This window comes from Paramacrobiotus metropolitanus, unplaced genomic scaffold, assembly GCF_019649055.1.
Source record: "Paramacrobiotus metropolitanus isolate TYO unplaced genomic scaffold, Prichtersi_v1.0 Parri_scaffold0000028, whole genome shotgun sequence".
NCBI classification, from domain to species: domain Eukaryota; kingdom Metazoa; phylum Tardigrada; class Eutardigrada; order Parachela; family Macrobiotidae; genus Paramacrobiotus; species Paramacrobiotus metropolitanus.
Genome location: NW_026570248.1, coordinates 440,046 through 459,811, shown reverse-complemented (window position 1 = coordinate 459,811; position 19,766 = coordinate 440,046). Strand labels below are relative to the sequence as shown.

The 19,766-nt window shown below is 40.3% G+C and overlaps 2 protein-coding genes across 10 annotated transcripts; one reads left to right on the top strand and one right to left on the bottom strand.

Annotated features, from left to right (window-relative positions):
- The first annotated feature begins 265 nt into the window (after positions 1-265).
- LOC129588221 (uncharacterized) lies at positions 266-2,599 on the top strand. 4 transcript variants are annotated; one of them, XM_055482382.1, is made up of 4 exons: positions 266-444; positions 1,049-1,945; positions 2,091-2,231; positions 2,337-2,599. In XM_055482382.1, the coding sequence occupies exons 2-4, from the start codon at positions 1,516-1,518 to the stop codon at positions 2,507-2,509; spliced, it is 744 nt and encodes a 247-aa protein (XP_055338357.1). In that variant the 5' UTR covers positions 266-444; positions 1,049-1,515; the 3' UTR covers positions 2,510-2,599. The 4 variants fall into 4 exon arrangements, with proteins under 4 accessions (XP_055338357.1, XP_055338356.1, XP_055338359.1 ...); XM_055482381.1 differs by having other exon boundaries at positions 266-448; XM_055482384.1 differs by lacking the exon at positions 266-444 and adding an exon at positions 776-872.
- LOC129588220 (FERM domain-containing protein 4A-like) lies at positions 2,304-19,036 on the bottom strand. 6 transcript variants are annotated; one of them, XM_055482374.1, is made up of 16 exons: positions 18,609-19,036; positions 10,781-11,266; positions 9,448-9,513; positions 8,377-8,471; positions 8,208-8,312; positions 7,890-8,054; positions 7,020-7,103; positions 6,885-6,950; positions 6,680-6,824; positions 6,302-6,378; positions 6,110-6,214; positions 5,713-5,845; positions 4,516-4,666; positions 4,272-4,429; positions 3,902-4,174; positions 2,304-3,844 (listed from the first exon to the last, which is right to left on the bottom strand). In XM_055482374.1, the coding sequence occupies exons 2-16, from the start codon at positions 11,198-11,200 to the stop codon at positions 2,684-2,686; spliced, it is 3,204 nt and encodes a 1,067-aa protein (XP_055338349.1). In that variant the 5' UTR covers positions 11,201-11,266; positions 18,609-19,036; the 3' UTR covers positions 2,304-2,683. The 6 variants fall into 6 exon arrangements, with proteins under 6 accessions (XP_055338349.1, XP_055338350.1, XP_055338351.1 ...); XM_055482375.1 differs by lacking the exon at positions 6,110-6,214; XM_055482376.1 differs by lacking the exon at positions 10,781-11,266.
- Between the last annotated feature and the right edge of the window lie 730 nt (positions 19,037-19,766).

The following is a 19,766-nucleotide window of genomic DNA, read 5'->3' as shown; positions in this document are numbered from 1 at the left end:
CTTGCGGAACAAATATCAAAATTAAACTCGTGCTTTGTAGTAATTACGAGCCGTGTTGTCGTACTCGTATTCAAGTAACGGAACAAATGCCATCTTGCATCGCAATTTCGGCAACTGCAGTTTAAAAACAATTTAGTGCAAATTCCATAAAATATTCGTCAAGTGTAGAGTATATTTCATTCCATAATAGTCTTCTTGGTTGCATGGAAACCGAAAAATCAGTTAGTCTTAGAAACGTTTTTAAAAAAGATCTCAGATATTTTAAGTATGAAGTTTCCAGTCATAGCAGACCTGTCAGTGAGTATGATACTTAGTTTAGCGGGGATCAAACCCAAAAGGGGATATTGCCGCAACATGGTAAACTTCGGATATTTCGAGAATCGTTCGGCCTTTCGCGGTCTGCCTATATTCTGGATATTGTTGTTATTTTGCTTCCTTAAAATTGTAGGTAACTATGGCCTTGCACGTCATACGATTCCAGATTGTCGGAATGCTGATTTTAACTGTGAAAGAAACATATGATCATAAAAATGCTAACCCTGTAAATCTTAGCTGAATACGTAACTCGTATCAGAGAATTGTTGCAATATAAGCACACACGCTTACTTTACTTATATGAAATGGCACAATGTTGGAAGCTTAACATCCTCGTCGGCTGAAATTCATTTTTTAAAAAATGAATTTTAGCTTTATGTCAGGTAGAATCAGAATAACGGAACCACGGTAATCCATAATATCATGCATAGTTAAGTGTCGGGTTCAGGTTGTGTCTTATAATATGCAGTGCGCTTGCGCTGACCTTTGGTTTTAGTTTTTGAAAAGATATTATTAATTACACATTCGTACTGATTACTGCCTGAGATGCTATTTACGTAGGTAATAAAATATTGATAAACAGTATAGAATATTTTTGATATTGGCTTCTGCACAAGCACGGCTAGCAATACCCAAAAGTAAAGCACACATCCTCGGTCAGGATAAGAAACAACTTCCGCAGTCAGCTTGTACTTAGATTGATCAATATTCAATGCTAAAATCAACTTTCCAGATGGTGGTTCAACAAGCACGACGACTTCTTCCCCACCAATTACAATTCCCAAGCTAAAGCTGCAGTTTTATGTGAACTTAAACTACACGGCTTTTGTGAAAAATTACACGGCTGATGTGGTTATCTCCGAATGGCAGAAGCGGTTCGCCAAGGTGGACTATTCGAAAACACTGAACACCACATTATCACTGGCACTGACTCTGGCTCCACTGAATGTCACCCCAGTGCACAAACTCTGGCAGCAAGCGATCGTAGCTGATACGGAAATCTACAAAAATTTCTCTGTCGAAACTCTTGTAGGTGTAACGGAAACGTGGGACAGTCCAGATAGTACGGATTATCTGGCTCTGTCGACGAAGACAGTGGACACAATAGTCACTGACTGGCGACAAGGAAAACTGGCAATAATTGCTGATAGGCTTCTCCGGAAATTTAACAGCTCCATTCTAAACAAAACGCACCTGGCAATGGTTGATTATCTGGCTGGTCATCCCAACGTAACGTTAATGGCAGCGAATTCAACGTACTACAACATCTCCCGAATCGGTGTGGCAGCACTGATAACTTCGCTGGCGGCGAACAAGCTGAACGGATCGCAGCCTGACGTGTATGCCGGTGTGGTTGGGCTAGCACTGCGGAAAGTGGCCGAGAAACAAGGAATCGAATCTGGTTACAATTACACTTCCTTTTTAAATAATGTAATCCAGGCCGCAGCAAAATGGCCGTATGTCCACGGCCAGAGCGCTGATCTGTTTGCCAATTTTACAAAATCTGCAATTGCTAGAAACCTGGAAAAGCAGTTTGGTGACTGCGTTCAAAATCTGGACAGTGGCTATCTTGCCGGTTTGAATTATACCCTGTTTGAAATATCTTCTCAACCGCCGGTTATTGTGCCATGTAAGCACGAGTTTCAAATTCCGCGTCTTATGCATATCTGCATAAGATAAATAAAAGTGATAAAACTATAAAAGGCGGTCGGTCTGAAAGGCTCTTGATGCATATAGGTAATAATTATAAATGGGAATATTTCGTTTCTTTCCAGTGGTAGTTGTGGTGGACCTGGAGTTCCTCATAACGGGACAATTCAATTCTACAGCACTTTTGCAACTGTTACGCTACCAAAACTTGAAGCAGAACATCACGAATACGGTGGCCGGAATCAAACGGATTATGTGGCTTATTGGTGAGTAAATGGCATGCAGTTACACATACATGCAAAGTATTTACAACATCAAAAGCTGATAAGCTAATCGACCCAAAAGTTATTTCTTTGTTTTTCTAATTTCAGAAGATATAAACGTAGCAGATCATTCACAAATCCCAGCCATGGCTTGTCTGGTCAGTCTAATTAATTCTGCCGTGGCAGTCACCCTTCTGTGGCATTTCACTCGGAAGCTGCACCATTCAGAACGTTATCAACAAGTTCCGATTCTGGACGAAGACGACGAAGAGATCAATTAAAGTAGCATAAAATTGCAGCAAAACAACAACGGATTTACTACAAAAACCACAAAACAATAAAATTAAATTCCCCACAACTTCGTATAAAAAAGGCACTCAAAAATGTTGCATCACAGGTGCGGAAGATAACAAGCAGCATACATATACACAACGATCCGTGTCGAACACAAAACACTACACAATCGTTGGGGTCTTTGGTACGCCTTCATCATTCCACGCGATTTGGGCTTCGTTGCGTGCTGCTCGTGGAAGCGCCGGTAAGCACTGTAATGGACGGGACTGGACATACAGCTGCGCAGTGGCAGTCTGTAGTTTTGGCGACATGGTTCGATCTGACCGGGCCGAAGACGACGACCCGCCGCTAGGGGATGCCGTACTTATACGGTACCCATTTCCTATCGGTGATGCGGAAATGGGGCCGTTTTGAGCAAGTAAAACCGTGCCGTTAGGCGATCTGGCAATATCTGAACGGCAATCCTTTCCATCATAACCGTCCGGGGTTGTCCGTATTAACTGTCGCATTCGGTTGCTGTACTTGTAATAATCGGTCAGCTCATACGGTTTAGTTATTTCTGCTGTATAGCCAACTGGCGGTGGGCTTCCAGGGCCATTAGCAGGCAAGCGCGCCGCTGGTGTTGTAGGATGGCGGCTATGATAATCAATGGTGGTTTCCTGCCATTCTCGTGCTCGGTGGCGCCTTCGCTGATCCAAAGTGGAATACCTCAAATCTGGCTCAAGCGTTGGTGATCTGACAGTAGATTCCACATGCCTGACTCGATTACGATCCCAACTCGTTGCACGCGCCGCTGGGGACGCAGTCAGCGTGGCGGAAGTTGCTATTCGCACTGGTCCTTCAACCAGTATCTGGTGATTGATGATCTTTGGTTCTGCCCGAACAATCGGTGCCGCAGCAGCCTTCTTTTCAAGTGTAAGAGCATTGGGTAGGGAGCTAGTGTGGACCATCTCCGGTTTAGTGTGGGCATAAGCAATGGGAGACATTGTCGGATACTGCTGGTGCCGGTACCCGGTGCTCGTCTGGTACACAGCACTGGGAACATATCCAGTTCCCGGGCGGAAGTTGCTATTGCTGTGAGAACGCGAAGGCGGCGTGCTTGAGGCCTCTGGAATGGATATCGAGCTGCGACTGGTCGATGAGCGGAGTGATAGCGCCGGTGAATGCGGTGGACGGGTGAAGGACTGCAGCGAAGACGAGTCGCCCAAACCACTTGATAATGAGCTTGAGTGGGACATTTGAATATCGCGCACATCAAACGGCAACTGATCACGGTCCATAGTCACGCGCATGTCTCTGAGAGCTTTCTCTAACTCTTTCAACTGAAAACCGAAAACCATAAGAATTATGAAAGGGCAATGTTTCAAACTCCTATTAACCTTTAAATGTTCCCTTCGATATGCCTGCTTCCGCTGTCTTCTTATTGTTTTGGCGCCAGCATCATTCAGTAATTTCTCAGCGGCCTTGGTAATATTTATTTGCAGTTCATAGCGGAGTTCGAGATCAGCTAGATCCTTTTCTTCACCCGTCAACGCCTCCGATTCCATCCGATTGGATGTCAATTCGAACGCTGTGCCGATGCGTCTTCGAACTTGGGGAACGGGCTCACCGGGGTTTAGTGGTGTTTCCGGCGGTAGTTCGCCGGTTATTTGCTGCAAAGCATCTTGCTGTTAATAAAATACTTGTGTAGGCTTACTCAACTTTGACACTTGAGTCAATACAGGCTTTCATTGGCAAATAGGGACTCACCGCTTCCTCGATACATATTTCCTTCAGTTTCAATAATTTCGCAGCCAACACTTCGCATAAAGCGTCACGTTTGCTCTTCGCTGTTACAAACATTTCCTTCTTCTCAATGTCGCTCATCTGTGAAATGCTGTCATCGGAAGCGAAACCGGATGTCAAACCTGTAGAAAAGACGTTACAGACAGACAGCATGTCAACATATGTAGCTCTTGCGTTGCAATGTTCTGCACCCAGAACAATGTCTTACTTCCATCACGAACAATACGGTAGCTGTAAGAGCTGCACACGCTTCCTGATCGCGGTCTGAACGTGTCCGAGACACTGTACAAACTTGTCACATTTGTCAGCTCCGCTGCGATCTCCGCCGGGCTTCGCTGATCGACCGCATTCTGGTTTTTCTACGAATAAATTTCTTTTACAACTCTGCAGAAATGCGCATGACAGACACATGAAAATAGAGAAGCTGCTTTTCTTCTAGCACACTGACAACATTACATGAAAAATCCTATGCTATCATGTTTTATGGCTACCTTATTTCGGTGCGATGCATGACATTTTATGCGTACAACGGACGAGCAACAATACACGACGCACATTTCACAGGTACTCCGTATGATAAAACAATTTTTTCAGCACATACCCTGATCGGCATGTCAACAATCATGATTACGATACTCAGTCAGTCATAGCGCTCACGCATATTCAAGAACCGTGTCACTAATTACGAAACTGCTCGTTTCAACTTTCGAGAAGTTTTCAGTAATCTGAACAAAATTTGAAATAGAAATAATTATTTAAGAAATGAACTTGAGACTCGTTTGATTTCAATAACAGCCGGAGGACTACATGCGGAAACCCTGAAAATCTTTGCTCCAAGCAACCTAATGACAACACACGATTAGGTACGTAGCGCATTTCATTCAACTCCAGAGCATATTCTGAGCAACAAAACCTGCATTTATTTTGACAATTTTAAACATTTTATTTTATCAGTATTCAAAATTCAAATGTTCACTCCACGTATCCTGCACTGCTATTACAAAACATTTAGGAAAACAATAGTACTCGTAGAATTCTATACCAGTATTCCAGATCCTTACGACGAAGAACGTGTTAACAGCATATTCAATAAACACAATCTAAGCTGTAACCGGTTAGTCAGTCTGAACTTACAATTAGGTAAATAATATTCCGATCATTATCTGTCTCTATCTGATGCATCGTCACTTTAGTTTGCACAGTTACGTACGACCAGAAGCACATCAAATCGGAAGATGCCGTATTTGCGCCATTCCAAAAATTTCCTTAACTTGTACTTGGTACACAAGTACCGTACCTAAAGGCGTATGTGTTTTCGATTGCTTGCCTAAGCACAACAATGCGAAAGCGAATAAATGTTAACACCAATACAGTACAGCAATACCTATATGGTTATACCGCATACCTTCTTTTCCAAATAGAACTGATGTTGACTGATGGCCATGGTCCAAATTGCTTTGGCCAAAGAAGGTGTTGCCGCAAACCACACATGCACTGTAAGCTGTCCTGGTGCGAAAGTCCGCCTACTCACGGAAACTCTGAAAAGTCAAGAATTAGCGCATTGTTCGTGTCGTGCCATGCTGTTGCCGAGATATGTCCACACTTCCATTTCACAACTACGCACAAAACAAACACCGATAATTTCACCATACCAGAAATTTTTCGACAACATTTCGCAGCAACATACCCACAAATGCGATAGCAGCACATTATGATTTTCCAACACATAATATTTAACTACTGTTTGCATGCTTGAATAAGCCGGTGCATAGCGGAAGGGGGTCTAAGCAATACTAACTTACTGGGTAGTGGGATCGGAAATAGCATTAGAGAGGTCATCGCACTGATCCACGGGTTCTTCAACGGCATCTTCATACAAATTTATGCTGCTCAGTGCATGCACAACGCTGCAACAATACACACCACAAAACAGATGCGACGCAACACGATCAAAACACACAAATAATCACACATTATTCACGAAGCAACCTTACCGTCTCGCTTCAAGGACTTCAGCACTGAACTTTTTATCACGAAAAAAAAGATTTCCCAGATCTTTCCACAGAAAAACCTGAAAAAGGTCCGCTTTAGTTGACAATGAGTGGGTGTGATCTGTTGCCTCGGTACTCAGTTATAATGCTCCGTATACGGCAAGCGCCTTATGAAGAGACACAGAATCAGATCGGCAAACGAAAGAAAGGTAAAATAAAACTCCAAATTTATAATTTATCTTCATCAAAGCCAATTAAAGGGTGCGGTCGACCAGAAATACTCTGTTTGAGTTGTTAGTGATGGGGTGACAATAAAAGACAGATGGACTCCGCTCAGGATTTAAAGCTAGTAATACTGTAACCAAACTTTCACTCGATTACCTTTTCCGCTGTCTTCTTATCATCAAGTTGGTATTGGCTGATTCCTTTATAACTAATTCCGAGAATGAAATTCTCGCCATTTTTGTCGATAACATCATAATAATGGATCCCATACGTAGGCAATGTCTCAATTATCGTCAAATAGCTAAAAAAACGAGGACGTTACTTAATATTCGTTTTGTTGATCCAATTACGATTCACTGACTTCACTATCGCATTTCCTCTTGGCAGTCCTTTCCACTTCCGGTAGAACTCTAATATTCGCTCATCACTGCAACGACTTGGATTTAATATATGGTATTCCGCAGCGCCATCCTAAAACACCGCAGCTGTGCCATACCAGAAAGTCGCCGACGCAGATTCCTTGATGATTTTCGACGGCAGAAACTGGTGTTTCCTAAGCTGGTCAATTGTGCTTTCCACGCTGCAATGAAGATCAAGAGGATTATGTTTCGTCTACGCCAGCAACTGGCTCTAACTCATAACTCAGTCACACATTTATAATCATCTGCCATTACGCAAATTCACAAAGTACTTCGGCTACGCTATCAAATTATCGTAAACTTTTGTGAAATCATATGCTCAGCTGTTACAAATGCTGCAATAGGTAGGCTAAAGCGGCAAATGAATTATACGGAAATGTAGGCCATCGTACGTTCAAGTAGAAATGGATGAGCAAAAACGGACAAACAAAGATGTAGTAAGTTTTAATTCCCATTAAAGCCAATAATCAAGCTTGTGCTTTAAGACTATAAAAAGATGTCATCCGTCCAAGCATTTAATTTAACAGTTAACAATTTCCATGCCGAACGAAATTCAATTAGGTATACAAACTATACGTAACCCCATCTGTTTTATGTGTACCACAAGAAATACCGAGTGGTTAAACAGAATTAAATCTTTTAAGCAGGCATTACGAGCAAAATAATCATCAATTGTAGGTCGATCTACACGCACGTCAGCCCACGGATAACACATTCGAGACAAGTGTTAAAGGAATTCAATATCGTACGATTTGGGTTGCCGCTTGAAGCTTTTGTAAACATGGGTCGTGATCCCCGGATTTATTTTCCGTATAAACAGTTTGACCCAAAAAAGTGGAAAAGAGGAGTAACTGTTCAAGAGTGCTCCATGACGGTCGCGAAAAATGTTTATCCTACTTCATAGCACACAATATGAGCGCTTTTAAAGGCTGTCATTACTAACTTACTCAATAAAGTCACCGTAACTCGCTTGCAGAGCGTAGGATGCCAGTTCAAAAGCCGTTTCTTGCTCTGTTTGGATAACACCTTTCAAAACAAGGGCCTTTGCTTGCAAGTAAAACAGTTCCACGGTAACCGCATCGCGCAGATGTGTAATGGATTCCACAAAAAACCTGAAACGTTAATGATTCACACAGTGCTGCTGCATACACAAAACTGGACAGAGTACGGATGGAAGGAAAAACAAACAGCCTTTTTTCCACAACGCTTAAGCAAACAATAAAAAACCTACGCACATACGTATGGCTTCCATTTCAAGGACTTACTTAACCATAAAGTATAACACAATGGATTTGTTTTTCTTTGGTGCCGCAGCGAAAAATTCATGTTCCAGCACTTTCCGCTCAAGATGTAGCCAATGATAATGATTGCTGCAAGGAGTCCACAATGAATCCTTATCAGAGAAAACATTTTACAGCCAAAGTCAATTATTACGTTTCGTCCGGATAACACAGTCCGAAATACTCCTTTTCCTTCAGATTATAATGCGAGCTCACAATATCCAGTAGATCGCCGGCAGCCAGCTTCGGCTAAATTAATAATACTGACATTCAAAACAGAGATCACCAAGATGAAAATATCCCATTCCGGCTAGGTAAATATTAAAGCCAAGGGTGCCATTATTCTTCTGGCAGTCTTCCATTGAAAGTGTTTACAGAAGGTTTACTCTATTTACTGCTAATTAGCATTTTACGAACTCTAATAAGTTTAACGAGCAGGTACTGGGGCAGCCCACTGATCAAAATTGGAAAAGAATTGTTTTTACAATTACCGGGCAACTAATTAGCTTCCAAACTGGCTTAAAACTCAAAATATTTACAAAATCAAAGAAGTTCATACACATCCGAAAACATATGCACAGAATGGCGAACAACGATAAAAAGCCATTAACCACGATACCGCTAATTTACCTACGTTTATAAATATATTTCCTCGCATTTCAGTTTTTTACAAATAAGTAACGGATCATTCTAGGTCTAGAACCGACCAAACCGAAACATGACGGCACGCCGCAGAATAAGCAATTCCAGAAACAATGCTCCGAGGAAATAGCAAAAAATTTCTAATAAAATTTAAAAAAGATGCATCAAAGCTTCAAGTGCTGGAGAAGATTTCTTAATACGTTAAAAGTAAAGTTTCAAGCAGCGGCACCAGTGGCAAATCTCTAATACCGTGGATTAAGCTAGCAATATCAGAAAGTGATGAGATTGAAACTAGCATTTTGTCCAACCACAAAAATTAAATCAGCTCAAAATTTAAATGGCTTAAATTTATTTACGTAATGGTTGACGGCAGACAAAAATGAAACCGATTATCAATATCTAATTATTATCAATACGTCGCGCGAAATTTTAGGTTCGATGAATGCAGCAGTAAAAATTAAGCATTATGATTATTGTGTAATACTGACGACTCCTCAATACTGCATAATAATCATTAATGTTACAAAGTTTTAAAGTTTTGGCCCCCATTAGCCTAATTGCCAGCGACGGCATAACGTCTTACCTGAACAAAGATTTCAATCTTTCTTCCATCGAGAAGAATAATCTGGCAGTTCCGTCCCTCCGCCATCTAAAGAGAAAGCCAGATCTTCCTGTGCATGAAATTCCTTACGATATGACGCGTTTGAGATTACTGGCTCATTATTTCCACCAAACTGAGCAGACAAGCTAAGTATTACACTGCAAAAACAGTTTTTCGTTCGCACTCGAACTCAAACAGGTAGATCCATGGACAGTCAGTAAAATATGCTCGCTGGTTCTAGGCCAGAAATGAACTCTGTTACGCCAATGCAATCTCCGATCACGCTTGTCTGCTATCGCGCGCGTTGCTGCAGCTTTGCAGCTGGCTATCACAAGATTCACAACTCACAAGCCGTAAACGGATGTTGACAGTTACCACACTGCGTCTGCCACTCTGCCTAACCTGAATCACGGTGGTAACCGCACCGCTGCCGCAGGATGGCTGGTGCTGGTATAGTAGTACCGGTTAATATCGAGCATTTCTGGTAGCCATTGCACTATATTACTCGTATCAGGCGTCATCGTGTGCGTACTGCCTACTCTAGACTATGTACAATATTCCGTGGCCCCTGCTACCTGTTCTGTTAGTAAAGGTAAAGACGACCAAAACTTAATTCATTAACCTTGAGATAAAATTGTCTCATCGAAATCTCCCATTCTATTAATCCGTTGTTTCTTATTACAACGAGCATTTTTTCGAAGCGTAGGCATAATGCTCCTATCAGTCAAATTAATTAATGCACCGGCATTCCTACCGGCACACTGCTGGGATAGGTCAGTGTTGTTATGTACATTGTACGATATTATTTTGTGCTGACCAGTGAGTCTGCTGACTGACTATAACTGACTATAGCAATAACTGACTACAGCAATGGGCATTTTCACAGTGCGACGCTAATAGCAATACTTCTATACTAGTACCTACATAGACTCCTTTCAAATTTTAAAATACCGTCTACCGTCTAGTGTGTGCTGTCAAAAGGCTTACCTCACTAGCACTAAATTTTGTTGCAAATATACATAGGGAGAGGATGTATCGTAACGACGACGTATACAATTGTCGCTCAATGCGAGGGAAACCGTAGTTCATCGTAGGAAACGTTTTATTGTAGTCCTATAAGGCTTTTTCTTTGCAGAAGTCTATACAGGATCGTAGTAAGTAGTAGTACTACTTATTTATGCTGTTTATACTGTACTTTATTAGTAATTTATTTTATTAGTACTCTAGGATCGATCTAGGTAACTATTATAGAGCGGTAATGCGCCGCAACTAGACTATTTATTTTAATGTCGATCGTCTACTTTAATTTACATACCCGTCCCAAAGAATCCCAGCTTTTCGATAAATGTTTTAGCGTATTACGCTGCAAATCTTGTACAAGTTCAAGCGTTGACCTGGAAGCTCGCGTTATGGATCCCGACAGTCCGGACCGATCCATTGCGGTCAAATAAGAGTCGACGGCGTAAATATTTCCAGCCGAATTGTTACGCCGCCTCAGTGCAGGATTAGCAAGCTGGGTAACAATACTGTTGCTTTCGTCTTTTGGCTTTGCTGAATTACGATTTCGGCTCAAACTCCTGACACGCAGACGTTGGAATCGTTTTTTGGATGATGTCGGACTTGAAATGTTAACCGTGGTGTCAAAGGGGCACGAAGGTCTCCTAGGATGTTTAGATATTGCGCCGGCAGAGTTTGCCGCGACAGTACTTAATGAGCAAGATTCCACAGTAGGCATATTATATTTATATTATGTTCCAGCCCAGTAAAAATAATACAAATATATTCTGGAGGAAGCCAGCTTCTGAAATAAAAAAAGGCCATTTCATATTAGTCAGTCACTAAAAGATAATCAGCCCTATTAATATCAGTTAAAGGCTGGCCACACAGCAAAGGTCACGATTCGCGAGCTGACTTATCAAATACACGAACATATAATTACGCGCAAACCTACGATCGAGTAGTGGTGAGAATTTAGTGCGACAGTGCTTATATGCAGGATTTAAAATTGCGCAGGTTATGTTCCGAGACTGGATTACGGAGGTCGGGGCTCGCAATTTGCCAATAATAATTATTATATGATCGCATTCCAAAAGAAGTAGAAATACAGTGTATGTTACAGAACTTCAGTATATTAAGTACAAGATCTATACTTCGAATGCTGCCTTATATGGGCTCCCCTTATATTACTCTCCCTTATCTGGGCTCCCGGGCAATATGAGCAAACCTCTACATGGGCGGTTACGTTATAACTCACACTTTCGCAGCTGTTATCAGTGTTATGCCTGACTGAAAATTTTGATTTATTTAAAATACTTATTTTGCCAGTACTTTTGTAGCATTTAGTTTCTTTCAAAATGCTCAGGTTGCATCAACGGCAGATTCAAAATCTTTCTAAAATTCAAAATCTTTCTAAATTTAAGGTCTTTCTAAACATCGCCCGCTTAAATGCACTAAGAACCCCATGAAAAAATAATGTGATAAGAAATTTCGGCATTTTTCAGTTTGTTCATTGGCAAATCCGGTTGAAATTAATGAAAAATATTATTATATAGATAATATATATAAATATAATTCGGATGTGAAATTTCGGAATTCTTTGGTGTGCTCACTTGTAAATCCGGTTGAAAGAAGTAGAAAAGGGCTCTGCTATAAATCCGATAAATTCAATTTGACGGGTATTGCTAACTAGCCGGGAGCCCAGATAAGGGAGAGTAATACAAGGGAGCCCATATAAGGCAGCATTCGAAGTACTACGCGCGGCGCCCCATAGTTTTGAGATCTCTATAACCATAAAACTTCTGGAAAAACGGACAACGCCATTAGATCCGGGATAGTTCAGAAGTGGCCGGCATGTGTTTTTTTTATGAAAATATCGAGCCAGTATCAAGCCGGCATCAAGACCAGATTGATCCAACCCATCTTAAAGGTCACCTTGAAACTTTCGCTGGGTGAGTACGTGACCGAGCTACCACCACTGTCCAGTGCCCAGAACCCGTTAGGTGAAAGAGTACCGAGATACCACTACTGTCCAGTGCACAAACTCCGTTAAGTGATCTTGTGACCGAGCTACCAATACTGTCCAATGCATAGATCTCGTTAGGTAGATGGGTGACCGAGCTGCCGATACTGTCCAGTGCATAGATCCCGTTAGGTAGATGGATGACCGAGCTACCAATACTGTCCAGTGCATAGATCCCGTTAGGAAGATGGGTGACCGAGCTACCAATACTGTCCAGTCCGAGCTACCAATACTGTCCAGTGCACAGAGCCCGTTAGGTGAACGCGTGACCGAGCTACCACTACTGTCCAGTGCACGAACTCCGTTAAGTGATCTAATGGGCGAGCTAGCACTACTGTCCAGCGTATAAACTCCGTTAAGTGATCTAGTGACCGAGTTACCAGTACTGTACTTTGCATAGATCCCGTTAGGTAGGTGGGTGACCGAGCTACCAAAGCTATCCAGTGCACAGAGCCCCTTAGGTGAACGTATGACAAAACTGCAATATTACTGAGCAAAATAGAGCAGCGCCTGCTAAGTTCTTAATGGGTGACCTATCTAGCACCACTGTCCTTTTAGCGTCCTTTCAGTTTGTAATGTGATACTCTCGTGGGTGATTAGATTCGGATGGTTTTTCGCTAAGAAAATTTAACAAAAAATGATCTGTAAAGTCAAAGTAATTGCGTTCGACTGCACGAAACCAAAACATCCATTTTTTATAAAATTTTTGTTATCGGGCTCTTCAGATTTATCCGTTCTAAGTTAACAATCCGTAAACCGGCCAAGGAGTATAGAACCCAAGAAACGCGGAGGCGAAGCCGAGGCTGTTTCTTGTATAGATATAACATCAGAACTGACATACGTCGACTACAATGCATGTCGATCCGAGCGACAGTAAAAATATGCATCATTATTGAAACTTTCCATTGAGCCGAGCCATCTAATACTGTATAGAAAGCGGATATTTTTTATTTTCCGGTAGATCTTTAACGGTTGCATACATGATATTCACAAAGGCCATAACTTTCATCATGATCGAAAAACAAACACGCAAAACGAAGCCAAGCGCACATCATAACGTCTTGGTAGTTGGTAGTCAACATAGAAAACCAATAAAATTACCAATGCTGAACTAATCTTACTACCACTTGTATACCATGCAAAAGTGGTATACATAGAGAGTACGGTATAATAATATATAACGTAAGTATATATACAGGCTTCTTTTTAATGCATTTGTTTTGTGCTTCGGTCGTAATGATTAATTCGCAAGAATAATTAATTCGTAATGATTAATCATCCGCAAGCATGTCTATGATAGGATCCTACATCTTATCGACTCGTCGACATTCCTGAAGGCAAACTACAAACCTATACCCGCACCGTATAACTATGCACTATCAGACACCATGAAAATGTTCAAACCAACATAAGCGAAAACAACTGACGATTAAGATGATTTTACGACATTCGAGAACCTAGCAAATACAGAGACCGACAGAAAAAACTACAAACAAGCAGCCAGAATCCACAGGTGCCACACCAACGAGCTCGCTGGTTAAGGGCCAAACGCAGAGCGTTGTAAGGGCAAGCCCCAGATTGCTTCGGGCGTAACAACAGAAAAATCCGACCGCAAACATCCGCGCTTCCTCCATCCGTATCCAGAGCCTGGGAGATCCACGTTCGTTCCACGATACCCCAACGACATGAACAATGAAATGAAACGATCCAACGCGCAGTGAGAGTTCCAGAAGTCAACAAGGCTCCACAGCACAGATCCACGTTCTTCGGGCGCATTTACCATAAAAGCAGGATTTAGGGGTTTACCGATTGCCGCGCTGACGAGATCACTGGTTAAAAGGGCCAAACGCGAAGCGTTATAAGGGCAAGCCCCCAGATCACTCGAAGCACAACATTCAGACGCCCCAGAATGTCCCCCCTCACAGCGCATGCAGTCGCTCCCGCAGCACAGGCTCCAGCGTCCTGACGACTCCATTAGATAGGCAAGAATGGGTTCCGACGTATGACTCGAGCAGTATGAAGGTAAGTAAGGAATAATGAGAGGAATAAAAGTCACGAAAAGATGCTGCGAGAACCGAAGGCAGTTCGTACACTGGAGAGTGTATCTGTAGTTCCTATGAACAACTTGTCCCTGCCAATCTGGTTCGAACCAGAAATGGCAGGGCTCACTATTTATCCACAAAAATTCCCAAGAAGAAATCGAAAAACACAAAAGGGTTACTCTAGACGAAATTGTCTAGAGAAGACTTTAAAAGAACTCCTTATGGCGACCCGGATGCTCAACTGTGCCGGCGGACTTGTATGCACTTGTAAGTTTGCAGTTACCTGGACAGTATAGTGTTTATTTATGATAAACTTAATTAATTTGTCCCTGTCAAGATTCTTAATCTAACTCAAACTTAATCTAACCCAAATTTGTTTATCACGGTCCATAATTATACGGTAGTATGACGGTATACTCATGACCGTCGCGAAAGGCGCCCCCCTCTCCCGGAGGGAGAAAACGGGAAAATGGTGCGCCGGGAGCTGACGTAGCTAGCGCTGGCGCGAGAAAATAGACCTGGCACTGGCGCACCAAAATTACAACAGAAAAGCGTAAAAAAGTGGCTTTTTAAAGTTACTTTTCTGCGATTTTTCTTATTTTCGAGTCATTTTCGAACTGACGTGCCCCCTTATCCTCGGACCTCGCGACGGCCCTGACGGTAGTACTTGTATCTCAGTCAAATAACGTACAACTAATCCACAATTCTGGGGCGCTTTAAATACCAGTTAGTAGTGGTATGGTGTTGAATTGTCACTGTTTGGAAAAATCATCCTGAGCGTCACTGCGTAACATTTGCATTTATTTGTATCTACATTGAAAACTTGGGACTGTTTTGTACCACCAATCTCAATAGATAATATCAACTTGTTACATAATAATTTACATTAATGTGTTAATTCGTGATCGTTGCAAATCATTTAGTAGAACAGTTCAATAAATATTATGAATGTCTTAGTTCTTCTTTTTAGATTATTTTATATCCCTTCATAATTTTGTAAATGTACGTACAATACAACGGCGCTGCTTTGCTAAATAAGTTTTCCATACAACACATACAAATGGTATTGCACTCCAGTGATAAAGTGTCTACGAGAAAAATGAAAAAATTCAGGTATAAACCGACATCGACCTTAATTTTGACAGTTTTTCCAAAATATCATAATGTAGTAGCAGTCCCAAAATCCAAAAATTTATTATTAATAATAAATCGTCATCTGCAGGCTGTGTGCTGTAACAGTTTGCTTGTTTTGCGCATGGAAGAACTGTAATTATGACATCGTATAAAATAAGCTGTGTTCTGTTATGCCATGTACCGTTAATTAAAGCATTAAATGCTTTAATGACGCAGCTTATTAAATTTTAATAAGCTGTGTCACTAGTTTTGTACGTCACCAACCAAAAGTATTCTAGTACGAGTAATACAGGTACGTGCTAGCGCTAATTTGCGCGATGTACTTGTACAATACTCTTGCAACTGTCTGTTATAAGTACATAATGGCAAGTATGTTCCTGCTTGTGATTCTAACAGTTACAAAATTCGCCTCTAATTAATTTTAACCAATCATTAAATTTTTATACCACAAACCTTGCCGACATAATTATCATTTTGTTTTTTTTTGCAGCACGTTAGTTTTATATAAATATATAACCAATTAACCATGTCGTTGACGGACCCGCAACATAAGAGATACTACCCACAAACTCATGCAAGGATGCATGAAGCAATTTTTATAAATTCTATCAATAATTATTGGTGGTTAAATTTTTTTCTTCAAGGTAAATTACACACAACACAGGCGCTCACTCAAACGCAAACTGCCAGCTTTATCGCATACATTCCCTTAAAATGTAGTACTGGATTATACAATATTTTCATACTTTACGCTTCAAAAATGCACAACAATCTAGCGGACAATACTGGATATTAACTGAATGCATGCAGGCTTACAAGTTACAAGTTACAACTGAACAGTCGCTGCGACATCGAGTAAGGTTTTAACATTAACAATCATGGAAGGTGTGTAGCATAATTATTACTTGCCATGAATCATCCGATACGGCCTATTTAATATTTATCAATATAAATCACTACTATTCGGCTGCAAATATTGGCACTGTACATATAGCGACAGGTATAAATTTTCACGTTTGAGTTTGAAACTGCATGTTGTGAGCTTTGTATTGCATCGTGCAACCCGTACTGCACCTACGTACTGTAGAATGGACAAAAAATTCAACGTTGTTGTTGTTCAATTACAGGCAATTCGACACGCTCATTCACATAGTTTTCTTTTCTGCATTAAGTCGTACAAAAGTCATCAAAACCGTCTCGAACACATAAAAAAGTAGATTCAATAAATATCTTTCAAAACTCAAATACTGTAAATTTTGTGTTATAAACCTTACAGTTAAATTACTGTTTTATGATTTAGCGTGTGCAAGCACCGTACCGCTGCATTTCCGTGTTACGAGTAGCTCGACACTTCCAAACACCGTACTAAAATGTCTTGTTTGCTTTTTAAGACTCAGGGAAACAAGTAAACAAGTTTTTGAAGAAATTTTTCGCTTTAAGCATTTGCGTAAATAGGTGTGGAGCCACTTTTTGGGTAATATCATAATTTGAAGCGCCTATGTAAAGTTTTTTTCTCAATTTTTCATCGGATGCAGAGAGATTTGAAGATTGCTTGCGATCATGAATTACGTTTACAGTAAAACACCGTACATACCGGTTGTCTGTGGAATGTCTTGTATGCATTGCGCATTACTTTGCATATTATAGTTTAGTTGTTTATAAATAACTAGTAAGGCTCTTGTTAAACAAAAGTCTTATTCTCTTTCTGTTTAATTGTATATTGCCGCTGAATCTGTTTTAATGTAGGTTCATGCAACAGGTCGGGGAGGGCAATACAAATTAAGCACTGCAGTCTGCACCCCGCATTATACGGTATGTTGTATAAATACATTTTCAAGTTTTAATTAATTTTAAAATCACCCTTAATTGTAACATTTCTGGATATATATTCATATTCTGCTGCAAATTTTTTTGATTTATATAATATCATATGTTTATTATAATAAATTGTTTGCATATAAGAACTAGCTGAGCCTAAACCCAAAAATACTACCCGTATATACTGTAGTAATCCACCTAATTTAGGGTGAGCTGTTACCACAACTCTATCATAAGTTCCACCTACAGCTAACAAGGAAACAGGATTGCAGATTTAAAACTGCATAGGTAATCTTTTCTCGTAATTTAATGATGCTACAAATTTTTAAATTCTCGTTTACACGTTTCCCGTTCGGTTTCCCGTATCGTATTTTTCAAAATTATTTTTAATGTTAACTACATTAATCATGACGCGCAAACACTTATTGTTAAGTATTGATTTCACCAGCTTTCATGCGCTTATCAACAGGTTTTCAGCACGGCCGGCAGCGCACCACACACGATCAAGGGGAATACAGTACAGTGATACACTATTCATTTTCTGAGCTGGTCGTCTACAAGCTTTCACTTTAATAATTATTATACTTACAATTAGAGTAAATAATCAAAAAATTCTACATAAAGTTGTAGAGATCCATTCTTTTAGATTAACTCACGAAACGAATGCTTTAGTTTGGATTTTCGATAAAGCAAGCGTCAATGAATTACCATATATATGAACCTAACACAACAGCTTGAACAATTCCGTGCACTTCAAAACTTTAGTTTAACTCGTATGAAAAATAGTAGGAGTGTGCACGTATGTATGAAGTAATGTTATAAATCTCTAACGCAGGCAAATGCTCTCTTACCTTAATAAAGTGCACAATATCACTAATACCCGTGAAATTATTTGCTGTGAAAAATCATTAACAGACTAAAACAATATGTCATGCCGACTGAGATGGTACGGCAGCAAAGCATTAAAATTCATTTTATATAGAATATATAGCAAACCGAAATATGAAAGCTCCGTAATCGTAACATATAGTATATAGATAAAGATTTTCCTGGCAAAATCATTTCTATTCCAATTTTGCGATCCATGCAGAATGGCCAATAAGTTAATAAAATTTAGGTAAATAACTCACTTTCAGCACGAAGATTCGCATGACAAATTGTTAGAAACATCCGGCCACATTCATACAGCCATAACGATCCGGACAGGATTAATAACAACTGGTAATAATCAGCAGTCAAGAGTCTGGCAAATTTTAAAGTAGCCCAGCAGCTTTGCTCGTTACCATAATCCACTCAGTACGAAATACAGAGTATTGTACAGTACGCTGTATTACGGTGATGGAAGTGAGCAGCCGTATTTGTGACCCATCCCGGATCGCCATAATTAGAAAGAAGAAACACTATTGATGAAAGCGGTAGATCAATCTTGTGAGATGAAAATTTATGCGCCGTAGCGGAATGGTTCAGTTTACAGAATTTTCGACAACTGAAAACGATGTCTGCTGCGGGCAACGTTAAGTTTCATAGCGCCCAGTGCCGAATCGTAAATCGAAGTTATCTAACCACATTTCCACGCGAATACTACGCAAATACTGTAGTCATCCGTGTGGTCTTGGCCACGGAACATTCATCGAAGTGCTTATTCATATTGTAGTCAGCTAAGCCATAAATTTTAGACAAAAGTCACAAAACTACGGTATTATAGTCACTATTACAATTTATATTATTACACAATTTAGCTATTATTAGGCAAATCACAGCATACGTACTTATCGGTGTTAATTAAACTACGGACAAAAAACTCTTTCCAAAAACATAGTACCAGTACCGATCACGACGTATTCGAGGAAGCACAAAGAACAAAAGTACTGAACTGACAGTAAAGGAAGTTTGAATACGATGGTTTAGGAGGAAGTGTTGTATATGCAGGCGTAATCATCAAAATATAAAGCAGTTCATCAATCATACTGCGACTGTAAACATACAACATGCAGACTCATTGGCGGAGAATGTAGAACATGATATGCAGTATGTACCGCAACTACTGCTCAATTCTCAAACTTTGTTTTATATTACTGTGTATATATATAATATATAGATATAATCGTATAGTCTATATCTATATAACGTAAGTATGTAGGATCGCCCACTACTACTAAATCGATAGTAAGTAAAGTTTTAGCGTTATTTTAGCAATACTAAATCAGGAGATACATATTCAAAACCTATGTATATCGGCGGGCGCTATATTTCTGAGAAATCTTTGTCGCGCAGAAATCTAAAAATTA

Excerpts from the sequence above, each read along its gene's own strand:
- LOC129588221 (XM_055482381.1), top strand. The coding sequence starts at position 268 with ATGAAGTTTCCAGTCATAGCAGACCTGTCAGTGAGTATGATACTTAGT. Across the intron at positions 449-1,048 it reads TTGCTTCCTTAAAATTGTAG|ATGGTGGTTCAACAAGCACG; the intron begins GTAACTATGGCC and ends TCAACTTTCCAG. Across the intron at positions 1,946-2,090 it reads ACCGCCGGTTATTGTGCCAT|TGGTAGTTGTGGTGGACCTG; the intron begins GTAAGCACGAGT and ends GTTTCTTTCCAG.
- LOC129588220 (XM_055482374.1), bottom strand. The coding sequence starts at position 11,200 with ATGCCTACTGTGGAATCTTGCTCATTAAGTACTGTCGCGGCAAACTCT. Across the intron at positions 4,430-4,515 it reads CCGTATTGTTCGTGATGGAA|GTTTGACATCCGGTTTCGCT; the intron begins GTAAGACATTGT and ends TCTTTTCTACAG. Across the intron at positions 3,845-3,901 it reads ATCGAAGGGAACATTTAAAG|TTGAAAGAGTTAGAGAAAGC; the intron begins GTTAATAGGAGT and ends TTCGGTTTTCAG.